Genomic DNA, 24,979 nt, shown 5'->3' on the forward strand with positions numbered 1-24,979 from the left:
CGGCTCACCATGCCAAATCCTTCACCCCATTCCAGTTACACACCGCACCTGCCTGCCTTCTGCACAGCTTATCCTTGTGGGCAGAGCACTCTTCCCCTCCTATTAATGTTTGACCAATGGAATGCTAATGGAGCAACAAAGTGCCACTTCCAAGGCACTAACCGCCTCCCTCCTGTGTGCCTGTGATCTACCAGCAGAAAAGCATCCCCAGGCAGACAGGATCTTTTCAGCCCAAGCTGCAGAATGTGAGAACTTGGAGCCTGTCTGAAACTGACCACAACCTATTACTCAGGCCCAGCCACGCTCTGCCCAACGGCTAAGCCACAGGCAAACTACAGATCTGTGAACACTTAGGTTTAGTATTCCAAGGATGCCATTGTAAGCTACCGAGATTTTGAAATTGATACACACCAAAAACTAATACACTGACTCTGCATCTTTACATAGCTACTCACATAACATTAGTTGAACCAAACCACACCTTTTTGATATACCTATCCTAATCATAAACTAGTACCAATCTTCTTTTCTTTTCTTTTCAAGACAGAGTCTCACTTTGTCACCCTCCATAGAGTGCTGTGGTGTCACAGCTCACAGCAACCTCAAACTCCTGGGCTCAAGCTATTCTCTTGTCTCAGCCTCCCTAGTAGCTGGGACTACAGGTGCCCGCCACAACACCCAGCTATTTTTAGAGACGAGGTCTTGCTCAGGCTCGGGCTGGTCTGAAACCTGTGAGCTCAGGCGATCCACCTGCCTCAGCCTCCCAGAATGCTGGGATTACAAGCGTGACCCACCGTGCCCTACTAGTGATTTTCTTTGGTGGTGTTCTGCTTCAGAAAACAGACTCAGAATTTTGTTTTTAAATAAAGAAATTTTAAAGAACAAAGTTGTCACAGAAAGACATTCATTTTATAACTAAAGTCTAATTTCCAGAAATAAACTGTAATATATTCAATGAACTGTATTTAAAAAAACCCAAGTTATAATTTTGTAGCCTCAAATGTTTCTATAACTTACCAAGCAGTCCTCCAAGTGAACCAAAAGAAAACACTAAACATCTATCATACTCGAGTTCTTTTTTTCTTTCTTTCTCTATTTATTTTTTGTACTTTCTGAGTAGCTTCCCTTCAAAACTTTACACGTATAACAAACTAGTGTTGGGAGGGGGAACAGTATGAATTAGTAAAAATTTTGAATTAAAAAGATGTTGCCGGGCAGCACCTGTGGCTCAGTGAGTAGGGCACCAGCCCCATATACTGAGGGTGGCAGGATCAAACCCGGCCCCGGCCAAACTGCAACAAAAAAATAGCCGGGCGTCGTGGGGGGCGCCTGTGGTCCCAGCTACTTGGGAGACTGAGGCAATAGAATCACCTAAGCCCAAGAGTTGGAGGTTGCTGTGAGCTGTGACGCCCCAGCACTTTACTGAGGATGACAAAGTGAGATTCTGTCTCTAAAAAAAAAAAAACAATTGTACTAAGTACAATTTATCGTTTTTGAGTATCAATACATATAGGATGTGCCTGGATTACTAGATAAGACTCTTCTGTTAATTTTTTAGATGGAAGGAGAGCTTTCCTTCTTACATTCCTAAGTAATTTAAAACATTGCTCTTTTAAAAACTTGGGCAGATTTTGTTTACACAAATATTTTGTTAATTTGTTTCTTTCATAATTTGGTGATAAACTTCAGTCTAATGCAAGCAAATTATCACAAATCACAAAAGTAATTTAATGAGATTTTATGGAGAAATTTTATGAATGCTTTTGCCCTTCTGGCCATTTATATATAATAAAATGGCAAATAAATAAAAAAAAACTATACTGTGAAAACTTAACGTGTACAATAAATTGATGAATGAGACTCAGTACAGGTTGCTAATCCTTATTTTCATCATTGTTTCCTCAAACTAGTACCAGACATCTGTGTTCAGTCTGTAATCTTCCTCTGGAATTCTCAGTGTGAATCCTCCCAGCAACAGGCGGCATTTCTAAACCAGGTGTTGGTGAATCTGTTTCAGGAAATTGATTTAGCAAAACACCATAGGTTGGTATGTTGCAATTCTATTTTTTAAAATAAACAAAGAAGTGAGTCATTTTTAAAACAACTCTTCCTGGTGTACAAATGGAAAAGCATGGACTGAGCGGGTGTGAGTGTAATTAACGGAGAGCCGAGAAGCCAGCCGGCACCAGGCAGCCTACCTGTCGGCTGACCAATATACCTGTGTTTTGAACGTTTAGGTTGTAGTTGTTTTTATTTGTGGTCACATTTTAATATTTGCGCTGAGAGCAGAGCAGTGTTTACAGATGTATGAGGATGGTAAATAGCCCTAGTGGAGGTGGAGTAAGATAATTTTGCCAAAGCACTCCAGGGAGTCCTTAAGTTGCATGACCTTTAAAAAGGTCTTCAAGCACATCACAAAGTGAATCCAAAGAACGGGAACATTTGTAGTGGCTGCAGCTGATATTATCCAAATGTCTGTCAATAGTAGAATGGATCAACTGTGAAAGGCGTACACAGTGGCATGCTAATAGAAATGGGAAACCCACAACTACACCGAACGGTTTGGATGAATTCTACAGTGTTAAACGAAAGAAGCCAGATGCTTTCATTTACATAAAGTACAAAAACAGGCGAAACTAACCCTAGTGCTTATTCTTAGTAGGTGGGGGACAGTCAGTGAATGCAAGAGGTGCACAGAAGCTTCTGGAATGCTAGCATTGTTTGTTTTCATTTTGTTGCTGGTTATACACACAATTTTGAAATTTTATCAAGCAATTTGCTTATAATTTATGTACTTTTATGTGTCTCAAAGTTGAATAAGCTATTAAAAAAAATGTATTCCATCTAACTGAATGCTAAATTTGATTGGACTAGTCATATGCTCTATATTTTATTTTTGACATATGCGAATCATTCTTATCATTTAGATAAATAAAAACAACTTTTAAAAAGTTCTTTTCAATATAAAATATAAGAGCTCAATACATTAGCTATAAAAATAATTCTTATCTAGTTTTAGAGCTATAATACGTAATTAATTTTACATGGTATTTTAATATGTTTCTGTTCCACAATCAAACACAATGTCATTTTAAATATGTGAAAAATTGTTTCACATAAATACTTCAGAGAAAATTAAATGGTCAATGTCACATAAAGTTAAAAAAGGCAAAGAAAAAAAGATAGCCTTTATATTTAAAATTAATCTTTAAAATGCCTTTATTATATTATTGTTGATACGATACAAGACTAAAATTTCCTTTACATAAAATCATTTTTGTATCGTGTACTATGTAAAAATGAAGAAAAGAAAATTCTGGTAAGAGTTTGTGAGATTATGTTATACTGAAACAGTTCCAAGAATGTAACCATTTCAGCAAAGTAGGAAAGTGGGTCTACACCTTAATAATGGAGAAAAATTACAGTTAGAGCTGTAGAGATCTGCTAACGAATTCCAGACCTGCCAGATATGCAGAAGATGGGGGTGCGGAGACATCTTCTCAGCAGCCCCCTCTACCTGGACTGGTCAGTCCCACCCAGAAATAGCTGGAGAAGGTACAGAGTGACAGTGAGGGACCCCAGGGGTGAGGAGGACAAGTGGGGAAGGAGGACAGCTTGCAAAGTGGGTGCAGAGGGATGCAGTGACCCGGAAGCAGAGCCTGCATGTGGAATCCCAAGGGGTTAAGGCCCAGAAAATCTGTTCTACCCACCATAGCCCCTGTGGGGTTGTACTGGGAACCAGCTGGAATTCTGGTGGGCCTATCCCTGAGCTGAGAGTGTGTGTGAACAGGGCAGAACTGGGGACCCACAGGACTGTTGGGGCACAGAAGCAGCCCTGTTGTGGAGGGTTGGAGAGAGCACAAACTGCTCGGGGACCCTATTGCAGAGCGCAGGTGGGTCTAGGGTGGAGATGGTCAGCAGGAAACCTGGCTGCCTGGGTCTTGCCACCAGACTTCAGTAAGTCACAGGGAGCAGAGATCGCAGAGGCCCTGAGTCAGCAGACACCCAGGGCCCCAGCTTGGCAGCTCTCCAGGAAATGGGCCCAGGCCAGGCTCTGGATCGACCTCCCCAGTCAAGGGCAAGTGTTTTCGGGCTTAGAACACAGTGCTATGGTCCAGTTAGGTAAGGGAGGCACTGTCTTCCACACAGACCGCCTTTTAATCACCATTTGGATCACTGAGGCATGTCTCCCACCTCAAAAAAAAAAAAAATGTTATAGAGTACCATGACTGACCACAAAAGTGGTTAATGATGTCCAGGGTACCCTCCAGGAACGCACCCCCTACCCCCAAACCTGGTGCCACTAACAAGCCCAGAAAAAAAAAAAACAAGAAAACCAGACCCAATCTCTATGGCTACCAACTGAGAGGCTGTGGGGTTTTCTCCTAATACTGGGACACGACCTAGTACTCCCACTTGGCTTTTTTTAATTCTTAGACACCCAAATTCATAGTATTTACAATTTTTTTTTTATTTTTCCCTTTAGTTACCTCTTGCATAGCACCAAAGAGGACTATATTAATCTCAGCTATACATCCATTTCTTTTTTATCTTTCTTTAATTTTTACCTTATTATTATTATTACTTTCTTTTTATTGGTTTTTCCTTCTCTCTTCTTTTTCTCCTTTCTTCCCTCTTCCGAAGGAGCTACTTCAACCTCAAAAAACAGAAACAAAGAAGATCAAAGGGAACAAGAAAGTGAGAGATGTGGGGTAGGAAATAAGAAGAAACCACATGAGAAGGACTCAAGTTACACAAATCAAAGCTCGACGCATTTAAAAGAACAGAAATTATACCTTGTATCTTTACAGACTACAAAACAATAAAAGTAGAACTCAACTCCAACAAAAATATACATTCCCATACAAAGTCATGGAAACTAAACAACCTTTTGCTGAACTATAGCTGAGTTAAGGAGGAAAGAAAGAAGGAAATCATTAGATTTTTTGAACAAAACGGCAATGAATCCACAGCTGTCAAAACCTGTGGGATACTGCAAACACAGTCCTAAAAGAGAAATTTATCATATTAAATGCAAACATCCAGAAATCTGAATGAACACAAATCAACAATCTAATGAATCATCTCGAAAAAAGAAAGAATTAAAAGGGAAGAGCAATCTAATCCCACATTTAGAAATAACTAAAATTAGATCAGAACTAAATGAAAGGGAGAACAAAAGAGCCATTCCAGAGGTTAACAAAAAATTAGTTGGTTCTTTGAAAAGATAAAAATCAATAGACACTTGGCCAGACTAACTAGAAATAGAAAAGTAAGATCTCTAATAAGCTCCATCAGAAAAGACAGAGGAGAAATAACTACAAGTAACACAGAGATACAAAAGATAATCACTAAGTACTATGAAAAAACTCTATGCCCAGAAACTTTTAAATGTGGAGGAAATGAACCAACACTTGGAATCATACCACTTCTCTAAGCTCAAAAAAGGAAGAAATAGAACACTTGAACAGACCAATATCAACCATCAAAATTGCAACAACAATAAATAAGTTTCCAAGAATAAAAGTCCTGGACCAAATGGTTTCACACCAGAATTCCACCAAAATTTCAAGAGCTCACATCTATGTTGTAAAACCTATTCCAAAACATGGAGATGGAAGCAAGCCTCCCCAGCTCCTTCTACAAAACAAATATCACCCTGATACCAAAACCAGGAAAGGACTCAACAACAAAAAAAGAAACTACAGACCAATTTCATTAATAAATATTGACACAGCAATACTCAATAAAATCTGAGCAAATGGAGTTCAGCTACACATCAAAAATTAAAACATCACAGCCAATTGGGCTTCATCCCAGGGATGCAAGGCCAGTTCACCATAGCAAATCTATAAACATAACCCACCACATAAACAGAAGTAAAAACAAAGACCCTATGATCCTCTTGATCAATGCAGAAAGCATTTGACAAAATTCAGCATCCTTGTTTGGTAAGAACACATAAGAAAATAATTTGCAGTCCCACCAACAATGTAAAATTGTTTCCTTCTCTCCACAACCACGCCAGCATCTGCAGTTTTGAGACTTTGGGATGTGGGCCATTCCCACTGGAGTTAGATAGTCTCTCAGGGTGGTTTTGATTTGCATTTCTCTAGTAATTAGGGACACTAAGCATTTTTTTCATGTTTGTTAGCCATCTGTTCTTTAGAGAAGGTTCTCTTCATCTCTCTTGCCCAGTGATATAAGGGATTGTTGGCCCTTTTTGTATTTAATTTGAATTCTCTGTAGATCCTAGTTACCAAGCTTTTGTCCAATTCAAAATATTGAAATATCCTTTGCCATTGTGTAGGTTGTCCATTTGCTTTGTTTGTTATCTCCTTAGCTGTACAGAAGCTTTTAAGTTTAATTAAGTCCCACTTGTTTATTTTTATTGTTGTTGCAATTGCCATGGAAGTCTTCCTCATAAAGTCCTTTCTCAAGCTGATTTTACACTGCTGGTGGGACTGCAAACTAATCCAACCTTTCTGGAAGGAAGTATGGATGGAGAACCTTCAAAGACCTCAAGTTAGATCTTCCATTTGATCCTGCGATCCCATTACTGGGCATCTACCCAAAAGAAAAAAAATCCTTTTACCACAGAGACACTTGGCCTAGACTGTTTACTGAAGCTCAATTTACAATCGCCAAAATGTGGGAACAGCCTAAGTGCCCACCAACCCAGGAATGGATTAACAAGCTGTGGTATATGTACACCACGGAATACAATTTACAATTCACCAATTCACTCACTAAAAAGATGGAGACTTTACATATTTTGTATTAACCTGGATAGATGTGGAACACATTATTCTTAGTAAAGCATCACAAGAATGGAGAAGCATAAATCCTATGTACTGAATTCTGATGTGAGAACAATTAATGACCTAGTACACGGTGGGGGTTCGGGGATGGGGAGAGTTGAGAAAGGTAAGGAGGGAAGGGGTGAGGAGATACGGGGTGTGACACACCTTTTAGGGGCAGGAAACAATTATAAGAGGGTCCTTTTCTAACAAATGCAATCAATGTAACCTGGTTCTGTGTACCCTCAATGAATCTCCAACAATAAAAATAAAAGAAAGAAGGGTGGCGCCTGTGGTTCAGTGAGTAGGGTACCAGCCCCATATACCGAGGGTGGCAGGTTCGAACCTGGCCCTGGCCAAACTGCAACAAAAAAATAGCTGGGTGTTAGTCCCAGCTACTCGGGAGGCTGAGGCAGGAGAATTGCCTAAGCCCAAGAGCTGGAGGTTGCTGTGAGCTGTGATGCCACAGCACTCTACCAAGGGCAACAAAGTGAGACTCTTGTCTCTAAAAAGAAAGAAAGAAAGAAAGAAAACAGGCATACATGAGGCATTTCTTACGTTCTTAGAAGTCATCTATGACAAATCCACAGCCAATATCACAGGCGCCACCCTTCTTTCTTTTCTGTTTCCACATAAAATGAAGTACTAGTTTTAAGACATGAAACCATAAAGATTCTTGGAAAGAGTGCAGGAGAGACACTTGAAGAAATGGGCCCAGGAGAAAACCTTATGAGGAGGACCCCGAGGGCAATGGAAGCAATACCAAAAATACATTACGGGATCTGATCAAACTAAAAAGCTTCTGCACTGCCAAGAACACAGTAAGTAAAGCATCCTCAGACTGTGAGAGGATATTTGCAGGTTACGTTTCTGACAAAGGTCTGATAATCAGAATCCACAGAGAACTCAAACCTTTTAATAAGAAAAGAACAAGTGACCCCATTTCACTATGGGCAAGGGACCTGAACAGAAGCTTCTCCAAAGAAGACAGGCGCATGGTCTACAGACACATGAAACAAGGCTCATCATCTTTAATTATCAGAGAAATACAAATCAAAACCACTTTGAGATACCATCTAACTCCAGTAAGAGTAGTCCACATAACAAAATCCCAAAACTACAGATGTTGGCGTGGATGTGGAGAAAAGGGAACACTTCTGCACTGCTGGTGGGAATGCAAACTAATACATTCCTTTTGTAAAGAAGTTTGGAGAACACTCAGGGATCTAAATATTGACCTGCCGTTGGATCCTGCAATTCCTCTACTAGGAACATATCCAAAAGACCAAAAATCACTTCGCAAAAAAGATATTTGCACCAGATTATTCATTGCAGCTCAATTCATAATAGCCAAGTCATGGAAGAAGCCCAAGTGTCCATCGATCCATGAATGGATAAATAAATTGTGGAATATGTATACCTTGGAATACTATGCAGTCTTAAAAAAAAAGATGGAGATTTTACCTCTTTTATGTTTACATGGAGGGACCTAGAACATATTCTCCTGAGTAAAGTATCTCAAAAATGGAGGAAGTATCCAATGTACTCAGTACTACTATGAAACCTACTTATATTTACTTACACTTTGTTATGAAAGATAGAACACAACTATAGCCCAGGATGAAGGAGAGGAATAGGGAGGGAAGGGGAGAGGTTTGAGAGAGGGAGGGTAAAAGGTAGGACCACACCTATGGAGCATATTGCAAGGGTACAAGTCAAATCTGTCAAATGTAGAACATAAATGTCTTAACACAATGATCAAGTAAATGAGGCGAAAGCTATGTTGATTGGTTTGATGTAACCATGTCAGACTGTATAAAAAAAATCAAGACATTGTACCCCACATATGCATAAACGTATTCATGATCCATGTGTATTCAACTTAATAAAAAAAAAAAAGAACTGAAACCAGACTGTCACCACTACCATTCAACACAGTGCTGGAAGTCCTAGCCAATGAAGAGAAGGATCAGTGAATGAGCACAGGGAAGTCTTTGCTGATGATATAATCTTATATGCAGAAAACCCAAGGATTCAACTGGGAGACCCCTGGAAATGATCAAGAATTAGCATACGTCTCAGGATATAAAGTCAATGTTCACCAAATCAGTAGCCTTCATATATGCTAACAAGAGGCAAGCTGAGAATCCAATCAGAGATACAATCCCTTCAGTACCTTCCAAGGCATTTCATCAAAGAAAATAAAATACCTTGGAATATACTTAACAAAGGATATGAAGGATCTCTACAGAGAGAACTCTGAAATAGCAGAGGATGTTAACAAATGGAAGAACATGTCATGCTAATCGCTGGGAAGAATCAACATCATTGAAACGTCTATAACACACAAAGAAATCTACAGATTTAATGCAATTCCCATTAAAATACAAATGCCATACTTCTAAGAACTTGAAAAAGCACTCTGTCATTTCATAGGAAACTAGAAAAAAAAAAACCAAATAGCCAAGGCAATTCTTCAAAATACGAACAAACCTGGGGGGGGTGTCACACCACCAGATATCAGGTTATACACCAAGTCTATAGTGATTCAAAGAGCACGATGTTGGTGTAAAAATGGACGCATGTATCTACGAAACATAACTGTGGACCCAGAGATGAAAGCAGCCTCATATCCCCTCCTGATCGTCAGTAAACCAAACAAAAGCACTCACTGGGGGAAAAGGATCCCTATTTAATAAATGGTGCTAGGAGAACAGGTTAGCCACATGTAAAAGACTGAAACTGGACCCACGCCTCTTACCACTTACAAAAATTAACACACGGTGGATAAAAGATTTAAATTTAAGACATGAAACTCTAAAATCTCTGAATCTTATTGGCCTCGGAAAGGAATTTATTAAGAAGATCCCATTGGCAACTGAAGCAACAACAAAAATAAACAAACAGGACTCAATCCAGTTAAAGGGGCCGGAGTCAGCTGTCCTTCTGCACAGCTAAGGCCACATCAATAAAACAAATAGACAACTTTCAGGATGGGAGAATACATTTGCATACTATAAATCTGACGAAGGGCTAATAACCAGAATCTACAAAGAACTCAACCAAATCAACAACAAAGACCAAAAACAATCGCATTAAAAACCGACCAAGAAATACGAACAGAATTGTTCTCTCGAGAACAGAGGAATAGGCAAAAAACAGACGAAAAAGTGCTCATCGTCCCTAATCGCCAGAGAAATGCAAATCAAAACCACTTGGAGATTATCACCTAACAACAGCGAGAATGGTCCACATCAAAAGGTACCAAGGCAGGAGAGGTTAGTGTGGGTGTGGAAAGAGGGAAAACTCATGCGTTACTGGTGGGACTGCAAACTAGTACAGCTTTTACAGAAAGAAGTATGCACAGTCCTCAAAGATCTAGAAGTAGACCTTGCAATCCCATTACTAGGTATCTATCCAAAAGAAAAAAAGTCATTTTATCATAAGGACATTTATACTTGAATGTTCATAGCAGCTCAATTCACAATGGCTGATCAATCCAAGCACTCTTCAACCCATGAATTGACTAATAAAGTGTGTTATATGTACACCATGGAATACTATTCAGCCATAAAAAGAGATGCAGATTGTCTTTTGTAACAACCTGGAAGGATTTACAGAGCATTCTCTTAGGTTAAGTATCATAAGAGTGGAAAAAAACAAGCATCCCATATCCTATACTAAATTAAAACTAGCAGATTAAAAAGTATAGCAAAATAGGAGAAAAACTCACATAAATTCAAGAATAGGGAGGAGGATGGGTTCGGTCAGTTCCCAGCCAATGGCTACAAAGCACGGGTATGTGGCAAACTTCCTTAGTGAAGGACATAACTGTAACTCAACTTTACCCCACAAATGCAAACAATGTACCCTCATAGTCTGAAATTGAAAAAAAAAAAAAAATCCCAACCTGTCACCAACAAGCTGTTTGGCTCGTGTTAGATCAGTGCTGCCCAAGAAAAATACATTCTGAATTGTGTGCCATCTTTAAACTTCTATTAGACACATTCTTTAAAAGTGGGAAGTGCGAGTTACACACCAATGTCTCACATGACACAAGAGTCAAAATGTAGGCCCGCTAAAATAAAGTTGTGTTCAACAGAAAAATATTTTACATAGCTATGGTTTAAAATCTCAAATTTAAATTAATTAAAATTCAAGAAAATGTAAGAGACAGTCCCTCAGTCACACTACACGGGACCAGTGGCCGCTGAAGCAGACAGACCAGCTGTTACACGATTCTCTCTCTCTGAGGATCACTTTCTTCACTGATAAATAAAAAAAAAAAAGTAATTCAAGATAAAGAATTTCAAATTTAGGTGCTTACAGAGGACAGGCCATTAATACAAATGCCCAAAGAAATCACACTAGGAATTTTGGCCACCTGAACCCCACACGCCCCATTCCCACAGCTCTTCACCACCTAGACATGCAGTGGGGCAGGGTCCTAGAACTTTTCCCAAAAGGAAGAGGAAACGGAAACCTATCCGCTAACGTAAAATATCTCTCTCTCTCTGTGTAGACTTTACGATGAAAATTTTCAAAGCACCACATGGGCCGAACTAAAGCATATCCACGGACCTGGGCTCTAAGAACTTTCTTTCCTGTTCTTTCATTTCATGATTTATTTACGGGAGTAATATGACTTCTACGTCTGGAATCTGAAAACACAGGGGCAGAGTCAGGTGGGTGGGGAGCTTTAGAGCCCCCTGACGACAGTAAAGACCCTGCTACCAGGTAGCGGCAGCCTGGTGACTGTCAGCGGGAACTCTGCAGGAGTGTAAGGACCGGAGACAGCCAGGATGCAGGAGGGTCTTAGAAGGGATCACACGGGTGGCGCCTGTGGCTCAGTCGGTAGGGCGCCGGCCCCATACACCGAGGGTGGTGGGCTCAAACCCAGCCCCGGCTGAACTGCAACCAAAAAATATCCGGGCGTTGTGGCAGGCGCCTGTAGTCCCAGCTACTCAGGAGGCTGAGGCAAGAGAATCGCTTAATCCCAGGAGTTGGAGGTTGCTGTGAGCTGTGTGAGGCCACGGCACTCTACCGAGGGCCATAAAGTGAGACTCTGTCTCTACCAAAAAAAAAAAAAAAAGAAGGGATCACACTAAGGCAAGAGAACACATGTCTTCATGCTGTAACTGGGTAAATGAGGTGAAGCCTACGTTGATTAGTAGGATGTTAAGCACTCCAATTTGTACAAATCATCAACACATTGAATCCCATAATGGCATAAATGTATTTATCATCTATGTACAAATGACTTAATAAAAAAAAAAAAAAAAAAGGTAAGAGAACACCCAAGCCCCTAGTGCAGAATCAAGAAAAACGTCCCAGAGAGAGAAGAAAATGTGGTGAAGCTGAGCAGTGACCACCACCCTGTTACCCTGGGACCCAGTCCATACAGAGACTAAGGGGGTCCTTCGGGGCCTGTAAGATCCAGGAAGGAGCAAGGTAAACATGGTGTTAACAGCGGAAACCTGCGGAAGTGAAATAAGAATTAGCAGTTTGCGTTTGAGCAGCCGTCAGCACCTCCCCTGGATACAGCGGAAGGGAGTGGGGGGTGACAGGTGGACTCTGAGGAGAACAGTTCTTCAAAGCACAGGTGAGTAACCATCTGAGAATACACTCAACTGGCAGAATCCGTACAAGCAGAATGCACACAGAGGCAGCAAAGTCAGAAACATGTTTGGGGGGGTACAGCTAAACCCCATTTTTAGTTCCAGGGTGAGGGAGCCTTGGAAATGAAGAAGTACACATATTAGTAAGACTCCCACGTTAGAGTGAAGTAACTTGAGCATGAATCCCACCTGTGTCACTGTCTTGCTGTGTGATTTGTTTCTCCAGGTTTACAATGGTATGAAGATAACACACTGCTTTCCTCTGACACAGAGTTGCTTTCAGGATCAAATGCTATCAAATATAATGCTCTATAATACTGTTTTTCAACCTTTTTAATCTCACGGCACCCTTGAACTAGAGTTAAACTTCCACAGCACATTCAAATTATGTTGATCAAATAAAAGAGTAAAGAAAGAATGTACTTACTGTGTTTTGATCTTCTTAAAAAATAATTTAATGCTCTTTAAAAATTTTTTGCAGCACACCTAACATCCTCTCAGCACACCAATGTGCTGTGGCACACCAATTGAAAATCACTGCCTAGAACAGTGTTGTTTTCGGGATCAAATATACAGCAATTCTGAAAGTACAAATTTCTCATGTAATTCCAAGAGTTTTAAAGATATTCACTAAGCAGTTACTAGCAGGTTCAGGCAATGCAATTTTTTAAATGCAGTTTTTTTAAGTCTCTGATCAGGATTCCTCTTCAATTTGGGGAGGAGGAAGATGGTCAGGGCTTCAGAGGGAGAGCGTCCAGCACTCAACACCCCATTACACGTCTATTACACTCACATCTAGAGAGCTCAGATCCCAAGATGGGTTTTAAAGGACCCAGAAGAAGGCATTTGTCCAAAGCAGTGGTTCTTAACCTTTTTCAGGTCACTGATGCTTTGAGGATCTGATTAAAGTCATAGCTTCTGTCTTACAAAAAGGTACATAGACAAAGTTGACATATTTTCAGGAAGTTCATGGATCCCCACCTATCCCAAATTGAAAACGCCACTCTTTACAAAGAGAGAGGGCTGTGGACGAGACAGTCTCGGTGTGGTCTCAAGCAGCGCCTTGCTGCTGGATAGGAGGCAGGTTTGATAACAGTTGGAGGCAGCATGAAAACCAAGGAGACTTTCTCTAAAGCCTCAGCCCTACTCAGAAGACTGGGATTATGACCATGGGACCCTCAGATGAAGACTTTTTGAGTCTTCTGAGTCAGGCATTCACTCGCAAATACCATGATCACAGCTAAATGGTAGCCAATGCTTCCTCGGACAGTTTCGACAGAAGGGAACACCCTGCAGCTCAGTCCACAAAGATCCTAACCAAACTCGGAGAGCAAAAAGGCATGCGAGAAAAAACAGTATGGAAGTCTCCCTAAGACCCACACGACACACCATCCAACACATTCCAGATCACCTGGAAAACGCCCCACTTTGGCTTCAGGAATAGAGAACAGAGAAGATGTCACACAAGACTTACAGTATCAGTGTGAATATCACCAAGAGCGTCAGTCCGCAGTGACTCAGAGGACCACTGACCATCACGGCAGCAGCCTGGGACCCGCACTCAGAGCAACAAGCAGAAGGTGAATCACAGATTCTGCAGAAACTCAGCAGCAGCTTCCTACTGACAGGAGCAGAGATTCTGACCCTGGCCTGGAATCCGGCCCAGCACACTTTAACAGAATATCACTATCCATCTTTCCACTCCCCAATCTAAACTCTTTAAGAGAAGTATTGGAAAGCAGAATGGAAGTCAAATGAAAAATGAAAATACGGGCGGCGCCTGTGGCTCAGTCAGTAAGGCGCCGGCCCCATATACCAAGGGTGGCGGGTTCAAGCCCGGCCCCGGCCAAACTGCAACCAAAAAATAGCCGGGCGTTGTGGCGGGCGCCTGTAGTCCCAGCTACTCAGGAGGCTGAGGCAAGAGAATCCCTTAAGCCCAGGAGTTGGAGGTTGCTGTGAGCTGTGTGAGGCCACGGCACTCTACCGAGGGCCATAAAGTGAGACTCTGTCTCTACAAAAAAAAAAAAAAAAAAAGAAAAATGAAAATACTTATCTTATATATTTCGATCACTAAAATATGTTCAGATGAACAAAGTCATACTATACACTTAGAATTACAACTGTTCAGAACACATTTAAAGACTTCTCATAACATGCTCTTAATGTGTACTTTTGATTTCATTGATACTGTGGAAGGATATTTATATATTGCAATTTTTCCTTTTTAAAGTTTTTAAAAATTATGGGAACATAACGGTTGCATGTATTTACATGGTACGTATGTAATGTAATTTTTCTTTTTTTTTTTGCAGTTTTTGGCTGGGGCTGGGTTTGAACCCACCACCTCCAGCATATGGGGCCGATGCCCTATTCCCTTGAGCCACAGGCGCCGCCCACGCGTAATTTTTCAAACTTGACTTTCAAAGTAGGGGTGAATAAACAAGCTGAAATTATCAGTAATACAATTAATGCTCTTTCCTTTGATCAAAGATACCTTTCTAAGACCAGCAAAATTATGTAAAAAAATTATCTTCTATCAAACAATGTTCACCAAGGACACAGTCTATGAAGTCAAAATGAACATGCAGACGCACGGAAACTCTGCATGAACACACACACTGCGCCGTGTCTTAGCTACTTGCCAAATAAATACAGAAATACAACACTTACAGGTGGGAAAGTTTTCAAACTTTCCAAAAACGTGGTGCCTTCCTCTTTGGTATTTTCCCCTGACGACTTACAAATTAGGTTTATATTTCAGAGAGTCACATGGGATTTTAATTTTCCCAGATCAGAAGGTTTAAATACCAGATGATTTCCTTCTGAAGTACCATGATTTCAGACGCCACTTCATGCTAATCAACTTCAAATTTCAATGGCAAATCGCATTTTAATATGTTGTAAACAGTTTTACAAAAGTATTAAATCAGACGACCCAAGAAAATGATTTAGAAGAGCACCTGGTGCACAGCAAATGCTCAGTGAAGTTAGCTTCTGACAACTTCAGCAATGATGGTGCTGCCGACACCTTCAAGGAAGCCTTGCCGTCTTACGGTAGCAGCTACTCTGGGGCCCCACTGATCTCAACCTTCTGTAATCCAGATCCTCAGAAACCACGTCCCCTATGCATACGCCGAATTTAGAAACTAATGAACAGAATATGGCACAAGTGATGGGGCATCACTTCTAAGACCAGATTGTGAGGCGCTGTCACTTTCCCCTTAGATTTTACACCATCTCTCACCCTCCTGGAGCTCCTTCCCTAAGGCCCGCCAGCTGATGCTGTCATTGCCCCCTGTGGAAGGGCCCAGACAAGAGAGATTGAAAGTGGATTTTCTTTCTTTTTTTTTTTTCATTTTATTATTAAATCATAGCTGTGTACATTAATGCGATCATGGGGCACCATACACTGGTTTTATAGACCATATGGGAAGTGGATTTTCTAAAGCCTGCCAAGAGCCACATGAGTGAATTCTGAAGCAGATCATCGGACCTCAGTCAAGTTCTAAGATGACCACAACCACAGCAAGGAGACTGAAGCAGCCTTGCAAGTAAACCAGAGAGGCCCTCGGCTAAGCCCACATTCCTTCCCATGGAAACTGTCAGACAGTGCTCATTGTTCTCAGTGAACTGAGTTCGGGGTCATTAACTTTGTGGGAAAGATAACTAATATTGATCTTAGAGGTGGGGTGCTGCCTAGAAGTCTAAAGGGGGAGCAGCCCCGGAAATGTGTATGAGTGGCCCTGAAGAGTGTGAAAGTGTCAGGTGCCTTGAGGACGCTGTTTGCAGAACGTGGGACTTTACGATTAATGTAAGGGCTTACATGCAAGTGAGAAAATGTTTACTGGAAACCAGAAAGTGTGTAGGGGCAGAAAGTTTAGAAATACCCACACCCGGGCATAGTTATGTGACCTGCAGTCACTTCTAGTTATATAGGAAGTAAAAAACTGTGCCAAATGGACTTGGTGACCCAGTTAAGAAGATTTCTTGGAAAACTGCTAAAGAAGTGACCTGATTTCTTCATACTGTTTTATAGTAAACTATGGGGAGAAAGAGATAGACCAGGGAAGGACTGTTAAAAGAAAAGGAAGCGGGACTTGATTTTGGAAATTCTCTGTTTCTCGAGACATCAAATCATGCTAAAATTAGAAACAGCTTCCAAGCAAAGATCACATTCCAGGGCACTATCATAAGAGCATAGTATGAAAACAAAGGCCAAAGGGATGGCTATAAAACCCTTTTGATAAGACCCTGGAGATCAGAAATGGTGTCTCAGAGTACTAGTCAATCAGACCAGGAGACCTTGAACAGTTTCACAGATCTTCACAATGAGCCTGCAGGAAGGTCAAGGGTCTTACCTTTCCCCAATCTTAGCACAAGCCTGAAGTGGAGATTCATCTCTAAGAAGTTTATGGGTGTGGTTTTGTGTATTGGAGAAAATTCCAAAAAGCTTCACAGGAGACTTATGAAATTTTTGAGATGATTCTATCAACTGAAACACTGTCAGTCTGGACTGAAGGGGGCAGAGATAGATAGTATTATGCCACATTAAAAAGAGGATTTGTTTTTCATGTTCTAATAAAAGTGATATTTGACGTCAGTATAATTTACCTTGTTTTATATTATCCACATCCCTGAATAGAAAGACCTTCTAAAATTTTCCTGTTTGTTAAAAGGTTGAAATATTGATGTAGAAGGGCAAGACTTACAGATTTATCACATTAAATTTCACTAACGTAAAACTTGATAAATTGCTCCATTTAAACCAAATTAAATAATCAAATAATTATCAACTGCTCAATTTTAATCAATGTTTATGATATTTACTCCATAGCATTATAGCTACTGTCAAGAGAGCAATGAACAGTGTCAAAGCTCTCTTAAATATCTGATTGTAGATTTTTTTTGCAACAAAGTTTCCAACTTAAAAAGGCATTTTAGGGCTGGGAATGGTGGCTCACGCTTATAATCCTAGCACTCTGGGAGGCCTAGGTGGGGATTGTTTGAGCTCAGGAGTTAAAGACCAGCCTAAGCAAGAGCGAAACCCCATTTCTAAAACTATCCAGGCGTCATGGTAGGTACCTGTAGTCTCACTTACTAGGGAGGCAGAGGCAAGAGAATGGCTTGAGCCCAAGAGTTTGAGGTTGCCGTGAGCTGTGATGTCACTGTACTGTACTCTACCCAGGGTGACAGAGTGAGACTGTCTCAAAAATAAATAAATAAAAAGGCATTTTAAATGACATGAGAACTGGAAAATGTAATGTTTGACTCTCCTAAAATGATTTTATAAAATCATTTATATATATAATCATTTATTTAAATATATAATCAATATATTTAAAAATAGTGTATATAATACATATGTATATATTTTTAAATTCACTCTTCAAGGAAAGCAAATAGTATCATTCAAATGTTCTAAAATGCCTATCCTTCAGAAGGACAGCACATCTTTTTAATTTTCTATTCATTATCTATCATAACATTTTATATATAAGAAATAGTTCAGGCAATATTTTCTAAAATGGCATACTGCTATAGAGAGCCGTTTATTCTATGCTTTGTCCCGCCAGGCCATGAGCCTACTTAGCAAAGCTTATCAGCAGAGGGCAATGACTGACGTGTCTCTTGCACAAGCACACGTGGGCCAAGAAAAACAAAGAGCACAAACAAGCCACTCAGAAACGCACAGCATTGTTTAAGAACAGCAGTGCCCAATTCTGCCGGTCCACAGTGACAGACGGGGTGGGGTAGTGGCAGAATGTTATCTTCTACCGCAGTCAGGATACGTGGGCTCTGGGCTTAGCTGAGACACAGGGTCCGTGTTTTATCTAACTTTGAATTCAGATTATTAAATGTAAATATTAATGCTTTATCAGATTTGGTAAGTTAATGCAATTCCTAAACTTCAGACACTCAGATATTCCTCATGCAAATTCTTTTCTCGTTTGTTTGTTGTAGAGGTAAAAATCACACTATATTGCCCAGGGAGGTGTCCGACTCCTGGCCTCAACTGATCCTCCTGCCTTAGCCTCCCAAAGCACTAAGATTACAGGAACCTGGGTAAGCAGAGTGGGCTGGGCACCAGCGGCAGTGTGAATGGAACCTGGGTAGAAGAGAAGTTCAGAGAGGTCACCTGACCACTCAGGACACCCTACTGGTGGGCACCAGAGTTCCCGCTGTCGCCCGGCTCGCTCCCCCTACCCAGGTTCCAGCACCGGGCTGCTTTTCTTTCAGGTACTGACATGGGAACAGGCATCTTCTTCGCTGCTTATGGAAAGCCATTTCTTTCTCTCTTCCTCCTCTTTTCTGCTTTCTCTATAATCTGCTTCTTCGTCTATACCATCTTCAGGCAGACTTCATTCCTCCAGTGCTAATTCACTTATTCCGTCAGCCACTGATGTCTGGTCTTGTGCTCCAGCCCTGCAGGAAACTGTCCTCCCTCACACAAGAAAGAACAAAAAATGTCAAGGTAAGGCTTCCAATCTACCTGGGACTTAAACTGATGGCTCCCTGATCACGATCAATTGCTCTCCTACACAGTCAACCAATATGTGTGTGGACCCCAGTACTCTCATTACAGACTTGGCGTGTTCCACTTTGCAGGGCACACTGTGTGGAATCCGCTATAGATTCTTGTGCAAATCATGTATCTACAGAAGAATGCTTCACTGAGTCAATTTGAAAAGATATCTAGAAGTTTTATCTTTTATTCAGGGAATAAACTTACATATAGGCAAAAACTACTGAACTTAAAGACTATTTTTGTTCCAAATACTATAGAATGGAGCAGAATTAAACAACACAGATTGATAAATATATATCCTTTTAACTGTAAGATTTATTCAGTGAAGATATCCATTCAATACACAATGTCTAATTGGAATTTTAAGTGCTAGCTTTGCACTTGAAAATGAGTACACCCACCATGTACCGCCGACTCCTGAAGCCTCCATCATGGAGGTCTGCGAGCCACTCTGCTGCCCAGGGGCTTCCTCAACACGCCATTGTCCTGTCCACACCCTTCTGAGCAGTGTTCCCCCGCCACGGCTACGACTGATCCTCATGACAAACTATTGTAAGCACCAGGAAGTTATCTGAGTTATCACACAGGAAGAAATAAAGGCATGGAGAAGTTAAGTAATTTGCCCAAGATTTCATAGCTGGTAAAAAAAGTAATGGGAAATCAAGAGTTCTGACCCCTCGGCCCATGTCCACTGCACGTCACTGCCCACCACATACAAGCAGGTGAACAGGCAGAGCAGAAATACTGTTCAGGTGTGAACCTACTGTTTACTGAGTGCCTGTGATATGCCGGCAGAGAGAACAACAAAGCCTAGAGAAGCCGGGCCCCAAGCTGAAGGAAACTTTTTTTTTTTTGAAAGCAGATTTTGCAGAGGTTGAGAACAAAGTACCCAATTATAATATGATGTGCTCATCCCAAGCAAGCGAGACATCATAACTGCTCGGGGAGCCCGACGCAAAGAACATCTAACTTAAATAACAAACGTGGCTCTTAGAAGCACCAAGCTTATTTGTTTTAAACAGTCACAACATATTTATCTGCCATAGGATTATGTGAAACTCCGGACAAGCCTTTCCTTGGGAGTTTCTGGTCATCATCAGGAAATCCAAAAACACAGTAATACAGTGTTTTAGGAATGTGGGGTGCGCCTATAAAATAAATGCCTTAAAATTATTTTATTAAATCATAACTGTGTACATTAACGCATTTATGGGGTACAGTAAAAGATGTAAAGTCTCCATCTTTTTAAGGTTGTATAATATTCCTTGGTATACAAATACCACGATTTGTTAATCCATTCATGAGTCAGTGGGCACTTGAGTTGCTTCCATGACTTGGCAATTATGAACTGGACTGCAATGAACATTCTGGTGCAAATGTCTTTGTTGTAAAATGATTTTTGATCATCTGGGTATATACCTAGTAGAAGAATTGCAGGATCAAATGGCAGGTCTACTTCTAGATCCTCGTCTCTGCCCCAGATCTTACGGCATGTAGTCCTCACCCGGCAGTCACACCCTCTCCTAATCTATTAAGCTCTAGAAGACAGTTAATCAGGAACCACAGTCTAAATTTTACATTGTAAAAGAAGGTCCCTTCTGAGTCAAGGGCACTGGATTTATGCCAGTTTACCTCTTTTCCTTAATGTTCATTTAGGTACAATAAAAGGAAGTAGTTTACCATAAAAAGCAAACTCCGCCAATTTCAAAATTTTACCCATGTCCCATCCCACTCTCTGTTCACTGTTCCCTGATGCTTTTCTTTTAGGGCATGAAGGTGTGAACAAGCATCCTTCTCAATGCTTGGCAAGAGAAAGAGAAATGAAATAGCCCCAACAGTGACTCTGAGGGGAATAACACCTAACTCTACGGAGCAGAGCCTACTACATGCCAACTGTGTGCTAAGAGCTCTGCAGGCATTATCTAATTAATCCTCACAATACCTCTATAAAATACGTTATTCTAATCTCCATTTTATGATAAGAAAAACAAGGTCCAAGTTCACACAAAAACTTGCAGAACTAAAATTTGAATCACAGTCTACAAACAAATTTGCCTTTAACCACATGCTTGAGACCAAAAAACATCAAGTGTCTTTGGGGCCAAGCAAGTAAAGTAAATGTGTGAAGTGGCTGATTTAAGCCTACAGAGCTGAGGCTCCCAAGCCTGGCTGCAGACTGGAACCACCTGGGAGGCTTTAAAGACCGTTGAGGCCCAGATTCCATGCCCCATAGACTGCGCTTTAATTAATCCAGGAGCTGACCAGCTGATTTTAATGGGCACCATAGAATGAGAAACACTGTCTATAGATACAGAGAATAGGTAAGGCCCACTTGAAAGTAGTTAAAAAGTGTTTAGCAGGTACAAAAACACTGTGCTGCCAAAGACTGTTAGTGCCTCTGCCACCAGTCTGTGACCTTGGACCTACTCCTTAGCATAATTAAGGTACTAGTTTGGGAGACGGGATAATTAGATGATAAAAGACAGACAGACAGGCAGACATAGACATTGTTTTTAGTGGGGGAGGGAGCAGGCTCTGACCTTTCTGCATAGACTCCCACCATCTCCTATTTATCAGGCTCTTCTACAGCAAAATGTACTTGGGTTTATAAGTCACTACTTTAAATGGAATATCTAGAGTATAACCCATTCTGAAAAGGAAGATGGTCTGAATATGTCACTTAATAAATATATACATAGCACCATCAATTACAGGTCTAAAGTACTTAAATTTTTTCAGGAGTCATTTTTTTTTTTTTCAAAGATGTCCACTTGTAATTAACTCTGATCTGAATCCCAGCCAGGTCAAGAGATCCCACCTAACTAAACAAGTCTTAAGAATGCAGAGTCTGATCCCTTAAAAACCAGGTATGCAAGTGGTACACAGAGCTGCTGAGTAAAATGTCATGTGTCATTAGAGAAGAGAAACAGAAGCTGCATACCACCGGACAATGTTCTCTAAATGGCCTACAGATGTGATATCCGAAATAAATGCCAGAGAATTCAACAGTGAATCCATTAAAAAGAACCTTTTGCATGCTCGTGAAATAATTCATGCACAATCACAGTGTAAGTGCTGCAGCACCACAACCACAGAGCAAGAGGAAATGGCAAAAGAGTAAATTAAGAAATGGACTTAATGAACTTTAAACTCATTCCAACTGGAGAGAACACTTTCCTTTCCTGCTACAAAGAAAGAAAACACTGTACATTTTAACGATCCTGTATGAACCTTTACCACCTCTCTCCCCCACCACTACCACCAAAAGAACACAAATTAAGAGGAGCAAAGAAATTGAGGTTTACTTTCAAAATGGAATACTGCAAATAAAGGCTATGGTTCAGAATTCAGGGCCTCAGTCAACAAATTCCAGCACAGGCAGTGGAGGCACAGGAGCTGCTTGGATAAAATATTCTGTTGTTGGTTTGTCTGGTTTTCAAAAAGCGGAGACACAGAAGCATAGCCTAAGAAAGCAGACAAAGTGCCTGGGATTAATTTTGTCACCATTCTCAGAATGATTTCTGTTTGCTGAGCAAGTATGTATTGATTCTCCTCGTGAGTGTTAGCCAGGTGTGGTTCTGAAGCCATAATGGTGAAAATGACAGTCCCTCCTGACCCTAAACTAAGAAACCCAGGCACATAGCCTAACGGAGTCCATTACACACAGCTCTTCCAGCCACATTCCTGAAAACCCAGACCTGCCATGCCATCATCTAATCGTGCTGAACTTCACAGGGAAGCTGCTGGTATCTTCCAAATAAACAAGCACATATGTAAAATATCCACCCTTATACTAACAATAACTCATGGGCAAATCTCAACAAGTTTAAAGGAAACTTTTCTGAACCTAAGAGTGTTACCAAAACAGGTTTTCCCATTACACCAAGTCAAGTCACATATTTTCATTGCCCGTGGCTAGGCAGCGTCAGTAAGCTAAAAATACTTTTTTTTCTTCTAAGTTGGGAAAAGCAAATAAGAGCAAGCCATCAGCTGTGTATCATTTTCTCACAATTTTTTTTTTACTAAAAACACTAAGAATAGCATCTGTTTTATATTTGTATATGCACACACAGCAGAAACACCTCTTCAGCTTGTATCTGCCCAGTACTATGAAATAAGCTATATTTGCATTATCAGCAAAAACTGTCAACATTTCACTAACAGCTTTTTACTGTAAGTTTTTCGTTGGGGAGAGAGCTGCATATGTGTTGAAAACTAACCACAAGTACAAGGGAAAACTTTCAAAAAATACGTATAACATGACTGTGTCCTTGACAGAACAAGACCACCTGTGCTTACTTTCAACCAGGCATCATTTATGTTTCTGAAATTTACATTGTATGAGATTCTAAAATAAAAGGATGTAAGTTTTTCTGGTGGCCTACAGGTTGCTCAAGTTTGCTGTGTTTGGCAAAGTGAAAAATGGTGTTTCTCCAGAGCTTTTTGACTTCCCCAGGGTAACTGCAAATCACACACACACACACACACACACACACACACACACACACACACACACACAGCTCTGTGGCTCTGTGATCAACTAAAAGCTGTCCAGGAAGACAAGTAAACCTTTTTCTAAAAAAATTAAAACACCTGCAAGATGGTGAACAATTGAGCAGTATGGAGTTTTCCAACACATCCAGCACCTCTGAAGTCACCCCATTAAACCAACTGAAAAAGGAGTAAGAAACTTGCAGATCTAATTTCCATTCCATTGGGCCATTAGTTTGAGCTACTGGATCATGGCTTAATTTTTCCTTGAAAAATAGCAGAGTTTGAGAAATCTCTCCCAAACTCCGCATTTTTTAGGAGAATGATAGTCAACCGGAAGGCAATCGCCAAGGATGCCACAGGACCGCGGCCTCACGGATGGGCTGGCAGAAGTGGCAGGGAGGGCTTCTGTTTTTCCCAAATTGCAGCTGGGCCTTTGACAAGTGCTCTGGAGAAGGACTCAGCACACCCCTCCCACCAACGCCCGGCTGGACGAGGGGCCGGAGCTGCAGATTTCAGACCTAACTGCAGGAGGAAGCGGGAGGGTGGGAATGTCATGAGCGCCCCGGACACTGGGACGCTGATGGGAGTCGGCAGTTTTGCACGGTTCACCTCTGAGGTCCCTGAAGGTCAGAGGTAGCATTCACAGTGCCAAGGGCTCACCAAAGCCACTTTTCCAGCCCGGCGGAGGCGCGGGGCCAAGTTGACGACGCGCTGCGCGCGGCGGACGAACTGTACCTTGCAACTGGGCGGAGAGGGACTCCTGGTGCTGCTGGTACTTGAGCGCCACTGCCTCGGCTTTCCGCAGCTGAGTCTGCAGCTCGTAGTAGAGCATCGCGCCGTAGAGGAAGCCGAACACCACGGTCAGCAGCAACAGCGTCTGGAAGATCCGCTTCTGCTTTCGGGAGCACATCCCGTTTCCCATAGTCCCGCCTGGACCCGCGGCCGTCCGCGCGTCTCCTCCCGCCTGGGCCCGCGCGAGCGCCTCAGCAGCGGCCGCCGCAGGAGGTGGCTGGACACAGCATGGGGAGGCGACGCGAGACACAAAAGCCGGGCCGGAGGGGAAGTGGCTCCCGCTCAGCTGCCGCGCGCCGCGGGGCGCGCAGCCATCGACGCCGCCCGGGCAGCGGCCGCCCAACTTGGCCGAGGCTCGCTCCCCGCGAGTGCCCGAGCCCGCGAAGGGGCCCTCCGCATACTTCTGAGCCCGCTGCCCTTGCGCCCGTCCCCGGATGCCGTCTGCCTTTTCCCTTCCTTCCTACTTTTCGGCCCCGCTGTCCCTGGCAGCTCTTGGACTCCCTCCCCGGCCGCTCCCCCTGCACGACTTTGTTGCCGCCTAAAGGAGGGAGTGCGCGCCCAACAAAGGGACCCCGACTCCGGCCGAGCCGCCCGCGCGCGGCCTGGCTGCTCGGAGGGTGGCTGGGGGCTCGTGGCGCCGGCTGGTTTGGGGGATCGGCGGGCCAGTGTCACTGATGGGACTGCTCGAGTCTCGGCCGCCGCCACCTCCCACCCAACTTACGTGTCACCCACGGCCCCGCTATTCTGGC

General features: G+C 42.0%; 1 protein-coding gene across 6 annotated transcripts in view; it reads right to left on the minus strand.

Annotated features, from left to right (window-relative positions):
- GOLIM4 (golgi integral membrane protein 4) overlaps window positions 1-24,742 on the minus strand; it is an 89,160-nt gene extending 64,418 nt beyond the window's left edge. For all 6 annotated transcript variants that reach the window (XM_053599566.1, XM_053599565.1, XM_053599564.1 and 3 more), the window contains exon 1: window positions 24,174-24,742. In XM_053599566.1, the coding sequence (XP_053455541.1) occupies window positions 24,174-24,360 (187 nt within the window). In that variant the 5' untranslated portion in view covers window positions 24,361-24,742. The remainder of the gene's footprint in view (window positions 1-24,173) is intronic.
- Window positions 24,743-24,979: the final 237 nt, after the last annotated feature.

The sequence above is a fragment of the Nycticebus coucang genome, chromosome 8 (assembly GCF_027406575.1).
Source record: "Nycticebus coucang isolate mNycCou1 chromosome 8, mNycCou1.pri, whole genome shotgun sequence".
NCBI lineage: Eukaryota > Metazoa > Chordata > Mammalia > Primates > Lorisidae > Nycticebus > Nycticebus coucang.